The sequence below is a fragment of the Nomascus leucogenys genome, chromosome 5 (genome assembly GCF_006542625.1).
Source record: "Nomascus leucogenys isolate Asia chromosome 5, Asia_NLE_v1, whole genome shotgun sequence".
Taxonomy (NCBI): Eukaryota; Metazoa; Chordata; class Mammalia; order Primates; family Hylobatidae; genus Nomascus; species Nomascus leucogenys.
The window spans coordinates 47,154,625-47,167,313 of record NC_044385.1 but is presented as its reverse complement, the minus strand read 5'-3'; the positions used below and the strand labels follow the sequence as shown (position 1 = coordinate 47,167,313).

At 42.7% G+C, this 12,689-nt stretch overlaps 1 protein-coding gene across 2 annotated transcripts in view; it reads left to right on the top strand.

Moving 5' to 3' along the window:
• The first annotated feature begins 1,636 nt into the window (after window positions 1–1,636).
• NDC1 (NDC1 transmembrane nucleoporin) overlaps window positions 1,637–12,689 on the top strand; it is a 69,588-nt gene continuing 58,535 nt past the window's right edge. The window contains exons 1-4 of one of the 2 annotated variants that reach the window (XM_030812996.1): window positions 1,637–1,928; window positions 4,511–4,631; window positions 7,579–7,680; window positions 11,993–12,167. In XM_030812996.1, the coding sequence (XP_030668856.1) occupies window positions 1,872–1,928; window positions 4,511–4,631; window positions 7,579–7,680; window positions 11,993–12,167 (455 nt within the window). In that variant the 5' untranslated portion in view covers window positions 1,637–1,871. Of the gene's footprint in view, window positions 1,929–2,075; window positions 2,117–4,510; window positions 4,632–7,578; window positions 7,681–11,992; window positions 12,168–12,689 lie in introns of those variants that run through there. The other variant, XM_030812997.1, reaches the window with a different exon arrangement.

Here is a 12,689-nt window from a genome sequence, read left to right as displayed (position 1 = left end):
CCTCTTGTGCTTGGCAAGGTAGCACATTTGCCACAGGTTGACTTCTGAAGGTGGTAGTTTACTGCAATGCTTTCCAAACGATGATGTTCCCTTTGTCTGGCTTCTGTGGCTGAGACCACAGAGGTCTTGTATCATTTAAAAAATGTATTCTATTTCAAATAATTAGTTTATAGCTTTCTTTTTCTTTTCTTTCTTTCTTTTTTTTTTTTTTTTGAGATGGAGTCTCACTCTGTCTCCAGGCTGGAGTGCAGTGGCGCGATCTCAGCTCACTTCAACCTTTGCCTCCCTGGTTCAAGCTATTCTCCTGCCTCAGCCTCCTGAGTAGCTGGGACTACAGGCATGTGCCACCACGCCCAGCTAATTTTTGTATTTTTAGTAGAGACTGGGTTTCACCATGTTGGCCAGGATGTTCTCAATCTCCTGACCTGGTGATCCGCCCACCTCGGCCTCCCAAAGTAATCCAAATGGATTACAGGTGTGAGCCACGACGCTCGGCCAGGTTATAGCTTTCAAAGGCTCAGAGAGCAACTTTGGATAGTTGCAGGCACTTCTGGGTGGTGCTTTCAGCAGCTACAGGGTGCTCAAAGCAATAGAGTGGTTCTAACAGAGCAGGGGCACCACCCTCCTGCCTCGGCCTCCCAAAGTGCTGGGATTACAGGTGTGAGCCACTGTGCCTGGCCTGGACTAATTCTTACAAGTTTTCTCCACCCGGTAGGTCTCTTCACGGCAGAGACTTGATCTATCAGTTGTATTCCCAGTTTGTCCTGCAGTGCTTTAGATATGACTGATAGTAACATGATTTTGGAAGTGAATAGGATATAATCTTAAAGTATTCAGGAAGCCATTGTTAGCAGACATTGCAGAGCGGTAGGTGTGATCTCAGTTCCTCTCACCAGCCTATGCATTTCTTTAGTCAGTAAATCACTGAATCTATTTCTGTCTTGAGTATTGCATGTTGACTGTAGCATGTGATTGAGCATAAAAAGGCGTTAGCGATATGCATCCAGGGATCTCACTGAGGTCTAAAGCACTGAGAAGACTTCATTAGGTGAAACTTGGGTTGATGAAAAACCTTTTTTCTTACTGGCAGTATATTAAAGATAACATTTGTATAGCATATTATTTACATCCTCACAGCATCACCAGGATATTTTTATTTTCATCCTTATCTTACAGTTGAAGAAATGGAGGCTCAGAGAAGATAAAAATATTCAATTTAGCAAGTGGCATCTCTAGAGAATTTTTTTTTTTATTTCAGTAAAATTACTGCGTACCTATTGTGGAGAGGACCACCACATCCTTTGGTTTCACTTTTAGGTGACTGATAAAGTAATAGGGAGAAATGAGGGCAGATCATTTTGCTACCTCTTTCTAACTGAAGAATTCCAGTCAATCAATACTGTGGCTGTTATCGGCTTTGTAAAAGACTACTATTCCCAGCATGCCTCAAGGCACCGCCAGGAAGACCTCGACTCCCAGCATTCTGTACTTTGGAACTCCGAGTCCCAGAATGCAACACTCCTCCTACTTCCTCCCAGGGGGCCGTCGAGACTACAGTTCCCAGCATGCAGCGCCGCCACCTGCTTCTGGCGCCCCGCTGGACCCTGCTTCGAAGGGACCTTTTGGACGCCAGAGGGCGGTTCCTGGAGTTACAGCCCCGTTTGCGGGACGTGTCTGCGCGGCAGTCCTGGCCCGTTGAGCTTGTCCAGACGAAGCCTCGCAGGGATGGGTTGGGGCCTGGGCTGGGCTTCGCTCAGGCAGCGTTTGAGGCAGCCCCAGCAGGGTCCTCCTGGGGCCTTCCTCCCTTTGAACTGCGGTGGCGGGCGGGCGCACGGTCTCCTGTACGCCCTAGACTAGGGGCCGCCATCTCCATGGCCACGGCGTTGAGTGGGCCCTGCGCCGGCAGGTCGCGGGACATACTGTGGCGCGTGAGTGTGGCGTGCACTGTGGCACGCGCTGCCAGGGTCGGGCCGGGTGGGCAAGCTCTGATCGCGCGTGCGCGCTGGGTGGGGGAGGGCCGGTCCCAAGGTAGCGTGGAGACAACGCGTGGGGAAGGCACCACTTGGAGGACTGATTGCAGGGTTGTGTGACGTCCTGAGTGGAAGCTGGTTACGGGGTAGGAGAGGGGTTCTGAGTGGAAGGAAGCTGGTCAGAGTGGGACGGATGGACTGAATGGAAATTGGAATAGGGAGTGAGGCGGAGTTTTACGCGAGGGTACCGTATCCAGTAGGTGCAAAATAAATAACTTCATTTGTTTCGTTAAGAAGTGGGAAGGAATGCACGGAATTGGAAAGAAATGTGGCTTTAGTAGAAGCTGGGGTTAGGGTCCAGTAAGCAGGGCAGGTGTTCTTTGTAAGGTAGAATGGGACTGAGCTGAGGGGAATAGTACTTCCTCCTTAAAGTTACGGAATTAACAGTACTACATCCCTTCTCTGGAGTGCAAAGAGAAAGAGGAGAAAGATTCCTTTTGGAAAAGTGCTTCTATCCCAGTGCACTGCCATCTCCCCTGTATTCCAAACTAAAAACTTTTGGGTCCTTAAGTCTTATCTTTTTTTTTTTTTTTTGAGCCGGAGGCTCGCTCCCTGTTGCCCAGGCTGGAGTGCAATGGCGCGATGTGGGCTCACTGCAACCCCCGCCTCCAGGGTTCAAGTAGTTCTGCTTCAGCTTCCCGAGGAGCTGGGATTATAGGTACGCACCACCACGCCCAGCTAATTTTTGTATTTTTAGTAGAGATGGGGTTTCACCATGTTGGTCAGGCCGGTTTTGAACTCCTGACCTCAAGTGAGTCATCAGCCTCGGCCTCCCGAAGTGCTGAGATTACAAGCGTGAGCCACCGTGCCTGGCCCCTAAAATTTTTTAAAAAATTATTTTTATAATAGAGATACGATATCTTCTCCAGCCTGGTCTTGAGCTCCTGGGCTCAACCAGTCCTGCTGTCTCAGCCTCCTAACTATCTGGGACATCAGGTGCATGCCATTGTGCCCGGTGCACGTTTAGCATGCATGAGTACTTCATTCTTTTTTGTGGCTGAATAATCCACTGTATGGACATACCATACTTTGTTTATCCATTCATCAGTATGTGGGTATTTGGGTTGTTGCCACCTTTGGCACTTGTGAGCCACCGCACCTGGCTGACAGTGTCTTTTGAAGCAAAAAAGTTTTAAATATTGATGATGTCCAATTTATCTATATTTTTCTTTTGTTGCTTATGCTTTTGGTGTCATACCTAAGAAACCACTGCCAAATCCAAGATCATGAAGGTTTACTCCTATGTTTTCTTCCAAGAGTTTTATAGTTTTAGCTCTTACATGTAGGTCTTTAATCTGTTTTGAGTTAATTTTTATATAGAATGTGGGATAGGAGGCTGGGCACTGTGGCTCACACCTGTAATCTTAACACTTTGGGAGGCTGAGGCGGGAGGATCACTTGGGGTCAGGAGTTCGAGACCCCATCTCTAATGAAAAAAAAAATTAGTCAGGTGTGGTGGCAGGCACCTGTAACCCCAAATACTCAGGTGGCTGAGGCAGGAGAATCACTTGAACCCGGGAGGCGGAGGTTGCAGTGAGCTGAGATGGCGCTGTTGCATCTAGCCTGGGGGACAGAGCGAGCTGCCTCAAAATCACAACATCAAAAAGAATGTGGAGTTCAACTTTATTCTTTTTTTTTTTTTTTTTTTTTTTTTTTTTTAGACAGAGTCTTGCTCTGTTGCCCGGGCTGGAGTGATGCCTGGCTAATTTTTAAAAAATTTGTAGAGACAGGGTTTTACCATGTTGGCCAGGCTGGTCTCAAACTCCTGGCCTCAAGTGATCCGCCCACCTTGGCCTCCCAAAGTGCTGGGATATGGGTGTGAGCCACCACGCCTGGCCTCAACTTTTTGGTGGACTGCCTCCCAACTGCTTTGTCTCTTGTTTGGTTCTTGTCCCAACTCATCCATCTTCCTTAAAGCCAGCTTTAAACAGACATGTTTTACCTTGAGCAACATGAATTTGATTGTCACTTTCATGCTTAAAACCCCTCTATATCTTCTTGTATTATTCAGCAGTAAATATTTTCCTCCTATATGATAGATACTGGCAATTCAAACATGAATAGAATGCTACAGTGCCGTAGTTGCCCAGTAAAGGTTCATGTCTGATGATTGTAAATACAGTTACAGTATACGAGTGGTTCCCATAAAATGTGTACAGCCTTTATATATTAATATAGCTATCAATTAAGCCTAGAGAGACAAGTATTAGTTGCTCTAAAACAGCTGCAAATCAATGCCCACCACCCCTTATACAAAGTATGATATTTGATGTTGCACCTAACTTTGTACTAACGCAAGCATCAGCTCACTGATACTATAAATTCTTTAGTGGTATGTAACATGATTACTAGTAGTGAATGTTTGAGTTATGGATTATGATCTGAGTTAGTGGTTAGCATCCTGTATGAAAAGATAGGATTTGCATAACTGAAATAATTTAACTGACTTCATGAGTGAGGGTTTTTCTTTTTGTTTATAGGTTTTGGGCTGGAGGATAGTTGCAAGTATTGTTTGGTCAGTGCTGCTTCTACCCATCTGCACCACAGTATTTATAATTTTCAGCAGGATTGATTTGTTTCATCCTATACAGTGGCTGTCTGGTAAGTGATACTCAACTTGGGGAGAAAGTTATAGGACCTACTTCTCAACATAAAAATTGCATTATGTTTCAAGCAGTTTATTTTTAATTACTGCCTATGTTGTATTGACACATCAAAACATTCACTTTGAGATAATTTTAAGATGTCTCCTTCATAACATAAATCACCTTTTTATTATGTGATAAGATTAATAAGCTTGTCAAAGACTATGTGTGATCATAGGAACAAAAAGATCGTTAGAAGACCCCATAAATGAAAACTTAGTTTCATTTGTTTTTCCTTTGGGCAGCTTTATTGAGATTATTTGTCTCTTTAAAAAAGAGAACTGTTCCTGTCATCGATTCGAAATTGTGGGTAGAAAATATGACATGTACCTCTTTTAAAAATACGTCTAAAATTAAGAGCACTTGATTTCTTTTTTTGAAACAGAGTCTCGCTCTGTTGCCCAGGCTGAGTGCAGTGGCTCAGTCTTGGCTCACTGCAACCTCTGCTTCCCATCTTCAAGCAATTCTTGTGCCTCAGCCTCTTGAGTGGCTGGGATTACAGGCACGCACCACCACGCCCGGGTGATTTTTGTATTTTTAGTAGATATGAGGTTTTGCCATGTTGCCCAGGCTGGTCTTGAGCTCCTGACTTCAAGCAATCCACCTGCCTCGGTCTCCCGAAGTGCTGGGATTACAGGCGTGAGCCACCACACCTGGCCTAAAATGTTCCTTAAATTCCTTACAGACTAAATAAAATTACTAAATTTATTAAAATTAACTTGTTTTCTGTTAATAACTACCTATTATTGCCTGTTTACTTTGTGCCAGCTCCTTACGTATATTACCTCTTATCCTTCCTGTAACTCTGTAGTTAAGAGGTATTATTTCTACTTTATAAATGGGATAACTGAGATTCAGGTTAAATAATCCAGGCAGAGACACCCAGCTAGTGAGTAACTGATTTAGGATTGAAAATTGGTCTTTCTTTTGCCTTGGAAAGTGGGAAGTGAGTTTTTAATTTCGTTTTTCACAAGAAAATGCCAGTTTTCAAGGAGTTGGACTCTTTACCTTTGGAGATACTGGTGTTAAGTTTCTTGTTGACATATGTCCATCACTTTTTCGATAGGTCCCACTGGTCAGGTGAAATTAAGCCATAAGCCAGCACAGGCATAGCAAATATTTCTATAGCCACCGTACCTGTGTCTGCTTCACTCACTGATCATGGCTCTCTGGTGGCAACCTCAGAGTACTCAATCTTGTATTTGAGAGCCATTACCAATTGTTCACAATTGGCACTGGAGACAAAAACTTTTTGCCATTTCATGGCCAGAGGTTTTTTTAATCCTCATAACACTTTCTCTGCAGGTTGGATTTGATTTATGCCATTTTCCTCATTAGAAGCTTGGGTTTAATTGTGGATGCTTAGTAAATGTTCCTCATTAATTTAGGTCAATGGGCCGGGTGTGGTGGCTCACCCCTGTAATCCCAGCACTTTGGGAGGCTGAGGCGGGCGGATTGCCTGACCTCAGGAGTTCACGACCAGCCTGGGTGTGGCGGCATGCACCTGTAGTCCCAGCTACTCAGGAGGCTAAGGCAGGAGAATTGCTTAAAGGGGAAGGGGGGTGCGGAGGTTGCAGTGAGCTAAGATCACGCCACTTCACTCCAGCCTGGGTGACAGAGTGAGACTCCATCTCAAAAAAAAAAAAAAATTTAGGTCAATGAATTGTACTTTTAAAAATAAGTGGTTTTATTATTAAGTCTTAGCCTATTCAGCAAACATGTTCTTATTTTTATTTCTTTTGTTCATATTTGTAGGCATAATATATATATATATTTTAAACTTTGAGATGGCATATCAATTGTTGAACTACCGTAAAACGTGAATGTGTTAGTATTTCATGGGGACATCCTGATTTTTTTGTTTTTTAGTTCTGCTCGTTTAGATGATGATGTAATGTATGGATTATTCTATTTCCAAAAATGTTACTTTAGCTATATGAGGTAATTGCATTTATGAAGAAGAGATCTGAAAACTATTCTTTATATTTTAAGGAAAAACTTTGTTGGTATATTACTAAATATGATACTTCTCTTTCACACGATTAAATATTTGCATATGTGTGGCTGGGTGCAGTGGCTCATACCTGTAATCCCAGCATTTTGGGAGGCCGAGGTGGGTGGATTACTTGAGGTCAGGAGTTTGAGACCAGCCTTGACAACATACTGAGACCCCAAAAAGTCGCCGTGGCGGGCATCTGTAATCCCAGCTGCTGGAAGGCTGAGGCAGAATGGCTTGAACCCAGGAGGTGGAGGTTGCAGTGAGCCAAGATTGAGCCACTACACTCCAGCCTGGGTGACAGAGCAAGACTCTGTCTTGAAAGAAAGAAAAAGAGACAGAGAAAAGAAAGAAAAAAGTTTTGCATGTTCTAGTATTTTGTCTGATGTTAACTGGGTCATTTAAGAAATTCTAGTATAATTTTAAAGTACCTGGGGCCAGGTACAAATAACTCACACTGTAACTCCTTTTTTTTTCCCCTTTGTTTTTGAAACAGGGTCTTTCTCTGTTGCCTAGGCTGGAGTGCAGTGGCATGATCGCTGCTCACTGCAGCCTCAAACTCCCAGGCTCCAGTGATCTTCCCACTTCAGCCTCCCGAGTAGCTGGAGACTACAGATATGCACCACCACACCTGGCTATTTTTGTATTTTTGTAGAGAGGGTTTTGTCATGTGTCCAGGATGGTCTTGAGCTCCCTGGCTTAGTGATCCCCCCATGCCCAGCCCACACTGTAGTTCTTGAGTTGATATCTCATTGAACCTGTCAGTGGTGTACAATTAAATTCTTGAAGAAAAGATAACCTTTAAAATTAATGATAATTGTGGTTCAAGCTCTTTTTATATTGCGGTGTACTGAACATGACTACATGACTGCATAACCTTTACTAATTCATCTCTCTTGTGTTTTAGATTCTTTCAGTGACCTGTATAGTTCCTATGTAATCTTTTACCTCCTGCTGCTGTCAGTGGTAATAATAATAATAAGTATTTTCAATGTGGAGTTCTATGCAGGTGAGTTTTCAAATGTTAACCTTCTTAGAAATATCCGAATTTATTTAACTAAGGGAAGACTTAGTACATTTTATATGTGAATGTGTTTTGTGTCTAAATTTTAAAAATGTATACAGAATCATGTGCTTTGAATGTTGTACCTTAACATTTATTTGGGTGCTAGTTTCTGTTTTTAAAATATATTTAGACTTTTTAGGACAAATACATGATTCTACTTACATGAGGTGCCTGGAGTACTCAAATTCATAGAGAAAGAAAGTAGAATGCTAGTTACCAGGGGCTGGGAGAAGGGGAGTGGAGGATTGCTGTTTAATGGGTAGAGTTGTGGAAGATGGAAAAGTTTGGGAGCTGGATGGTGGTAATGGTTGTACAACAATATGAGTGTACTTATGCCACAGAACTGTGTACTTAAAAATGGTTCGAATGGTGAATTTTATTATTTTACCACAATAAAAAAATTTAGACCTTGTAATAGTTCATAGCTAGTATTAAAGCTGTGATTTGGCAGATACATTATGAAAAGAATTCCTTTATAGGGAAGACCAGGTGATTTCTAATTTTTTTTTCAAATATAATAATCTATAATACTGTGATTAAAAAAAAAAAAACTTATGTTTTGCCTTGGAGAATCACCTGCTGGATTCCAGAGCTTTTAATTTTTCTGTTTCTCTTCATACTCTTTCTGCCTTTTCAGATTCCTTGAGACTGCCCTTAAGATACAAGTTGTGGCAGATTCACATACGGAAAAAAAGATACAATAAGAAGCTTTTCCTGACACTTATTTTTTTACTATAACATCATTTTCCTTTTTTTTTTTTTTTTGAGACAGAGTCTCGCTCTGTCACCAGGCTAGAGTGCAATGGTGCGATCTCAGCTCACTGCAGCCTTTGCCTCCTGGGTTCAAGCGATTCTCCTGCCTCAGCCTCCTGAGTAGCTGGGATTACAGGCATGCGCCACCAAGCCCAGCTAATTTTTGTATTTTCAGAAGAGACGGGGTTTCACCATGTTAGCCAGGATGGTCTTCATCTCTTGACCTTGTGATCCGTCCTCCTCGGCCTCCCAAGTGCCGGGATTACAGGCGTGAGCCATTGCGCCCAGCCCATTTTCCTTTTTTTTAATTAAAAAAAATTTTTTTAAATGTACATGTTCAATATGTACTAACACATCTAAACCTTAAATTAGTTTATCATAATGTCATGTTTTAGATTTTACATTTCATTGATTACTTTATATGAATATTCTGTTTATTTATTTTATTATTATTATTTTTTGAGACGGACTCTTGCTCTGTCACCCAGGCTGGAGTGCAGTGGCATGATTTTGGCTCACTGCAAGCTCCGCCTCCTGGGTTCACGCCATTCTCCCACCTCAGCCTCCCGAGTAGCTGGGACTACAGGCGCCCGCCACCACACCCAGCTAATTTTGTTTTTGTATTTTTAGTAGAGATGGGGTTTCACCATGTTAGCCAGGATGGTCTTGATCTCTTGACCTCGTGATCGGCCTGCCTCGGCCTTCCAAAGTGCTGGGATTACAGGCATGAGCCACCATGCCCGGCCTATTTTTTTTTTTAAGAGAAAACAGATGCAGTAGGATCATAGAATACTCAGACCGGGAGGATTTTGTTTTTTTGAGACAGAGTTTTGCTCTTGTTGACTGGGCTGGAGTGCAATGGTGTCATCTCGGCTCATCGCAACCTCTGCCTCCTGGTTTCAAGCGATTCTCCTACCTCCGCCTCCCGAGTAGCTGGGATTACAGGCAGGCACCACCACACCTGGCTAATTTTTTCTATTTTTAGTAGAGACGGGATTTCTCCATGTTGGTCAGGCAGGTCTCAAACTCCTGACCTCAGGTGATTGGCCTGCCTTGGCCTTCCAAAGTGTTGGGATTACAAGCATGAGCCACCATGCCTAGCCTACATCATTTTCCTTTTTAGCTCTTCAGTACTTCCTTGTAAAATATGGCCTAAAATTTCAAATTCTGACTCTGGATGTTACAATATGCATCCTTTTCCCTTGCTTGCTTTCTGTTTTTGGTCTCCAAGATGGAGTCTAGCTTAGTCGCCCAGGCTGGAGTGCAGTGGCATGATCTTGGCTCACTGCAACCTCCACCTCCCAGGTTCAAGCAATTCTCCTGCCTTAGCCCCCCGAGTAGCTGGGATTACAGGCGTATGCCACCATGCCTGGCTAATTTTTGTATTTTTTAGTAGACATGGGGTTTCACCATGTTGGTCAGGCTGGTCTCGAACTCCCGACCTCAAGTGATCTGCTTGCCTCGGCCTCCCAAAGTGCTGTGGTTACAGGTGTGAGCCACTGGGCTCGGCCTCACTTTCTTTCTTTTTTTTTTTTTTTGAGATGGAATTTCGCTCTGTTGCCCAGGCTGGAGTACGGTGGTGTGGTCTTGGCTCGCTGTCACCTCCGCCTCTCAGGTTCAAGTGATTCTCCTGCTTCAACCTCCTGAGTAGCTGGGATTACAGTTGCCTGCCATCACGCTTGGCTGTTTTTTTGTATTTTTAGTAGAGACGAGGTTTCACCATATTGGCCAGGCTGGTGTCAAACTCCTGACCTTGTGATCCGCCTGCCTTGGCCTCCCAAAGGACTGGGATTACAGGCATGAGCCACCGCTCCCAGCCTGCTTTCTTAATTCCTCACTATTGACGAGTAAGCTTTTTCCATGCAAGCCCTATTCGAAACTCCCTGGCTTACAGTCACACTTAAACAGAGTGTTCTTTCATATTCTCCCATGTGCCTGGGTCATCTTCTGTATGTAATATGTCAGTTGAGGGGTCCCCAGCCAGTCCTTCCTAAAGCCTGACAATTCACCTTGGCTCATTCCTTCAGTAACGATCCCTTATGCATTTACTGTTTACCATGCATTGTGTGGGGAGGAAAGGGAAATGATACGGTCCCATGTTTCTCCAGAGATCGTGATTAATGGAGAGACAATAAACATGAAGCATATTTGATTACAGTACATTGGATTATATAGGAGCACGACTTGCCCTAGCGTGGGGGACCTTGAGTAGATGATCCTTAAACCAAGCCTTGCAGGATGAGTTGAATTAAGTAGACAAAGAAGGAAAATGATATTCTAGAGAGAAGGTGTAGCATATAAAAAGGCTTAGTGACATGGGAGGGTTTGGTATATTTAAAGTGTTATAAGTTAGTTGCACAGTCAGTAGGACCTTGTGGGCGTTTCTGGTGGGGAGAGAGAGGTAATAGGAGCCTCTTTCTCAAAGTGTAAAGCACCTGAAACTTGTCCCTTCATACTTAATTTTCTACCTCCTGCCATCTCTTTACTTTGAGTATAGTAAGAGGAAAATACCTGCATAGATAGGTCAGGGAACCCTAGGCTAGCTGTTTCCAAAGGTAAACATCCCTCATGTCCTACCCATACTTGCCTCCCTAGCTCATTTGCAGAAAATATTTTTGGATCGTCTGAAGGGTATTGAAAACCCCCATATAAGCATTTATTTTAGCATTTATGTTGTCAGTATTTACCTACTTTATGGCTTATTTTTCATAAGTGGATTATATATTGACAGTTTCAAATGCTGATGGCAGGAGCTCTTTTTAAAAAGTAGGCCAGGCATGGTGGCTCATGCCTGTAATCCCAACACATTGGGAGGCCGAAGTGGGTGGATCACCTGAGGTCAGGAGTTTGAGACCAGCCTGGCCAACATGGTGAAACCCCGTCTCTACTAAAAATACAAAAACTAGCTGGGCATGGTGGCAGGCGCCCATAATCCCAGCTACTTGGGAGGCTGGGGCAAGAGAATCACTTGAACCCAGGAGGCGGAGGTTGCAGTGAGCCAAGATTGCACCACTGCACTGTAGCCTGGGCAACAAGAGGAAACTCCATCTCAAAAATAAATAAAATTAAATAAATAAATAAATAAATTAAATAAATAAAAAGTATTCAGGAGCTGAACCCAATCACTCTCCCACACTGCAAGACCATTATAGTAGTCCATATATGAAAAAAAAAATCATTATTCTTTTATGGTGCTTAGGAGAATACTAGGATAGGCACTATTTGGACTATTAGGAAATTTTAATGAAAAATGTTGATCATGCTATCCTTAGGTTTCATCTCTAGATTCTTTGGATTTTTTTGTGTCTGTTTATTCATGCTTTCCTCAAAATTTTTTAACTTAGAATTTTTAACTTTAAATTTTTCTGTATTGTATTTTACGTTGACTGTGGGTTTCTCTCTGCCTTTGGAGCATTTGTGCAAGGATGAGAGGGGATAGTTTAGATCCTCTAACTGCATATGCTGTAGATGATAAAGCCACAGTAATGTGTTTCCTTTGCAGTTGTGCCTTCTATTCCTTGCTCCAGACTAGCTCTGATAGGGAAGATCATTCATCCTCAGCAACTCATGCACTCATTTATTCATGCTGCAATGGGAATGGTGATGGCCTGGTGTGCTGCAGTGATAACCCAGGGCCAGTACAGTTTTCTTGTGGTTCCCTGCACTGGTACTAACAGGTAATATTAAATATATATTTCTTTAGGAACCTTGTTTAATTACTAAGCCAAAGGTGACCTATATAGGTTAATCCTATGAGTATACTTTGCTTTCCAGACTTCTGCAAAAGGTGCTTTTTGCATATATCAAGTGTTTTTAGTATTTTATGTTTATTGATTTCAGCAATTAAAAAAACATTTATTATGTGCAAGGTGCTATGCGATTTATGAGAGATTCAAACAGACTGTAAGCTCCTTGAGAGTTGAGAACAATAGAGAAATTAAGACATGGATGCAGAGGGATGTAATAGGATGAAGAAAGTGAGATGTGCAGACAAAACCTGTGGAAGTTCAGAAAACAAGAGGGATCCACACATGTTCTTGGAAGAGGTAGCATTTGGTTGGAGTTTGAAGGAAGGGTAGTATGGAAAGAATGAAGAAAAATTTTTTAAAAATTATAACTGCCTTTTATAGCGTACATTTGTAATTTTGAAACCCATATAGTTCTTGAACACATGGCATTGATACTAATTGCAAGTTGAT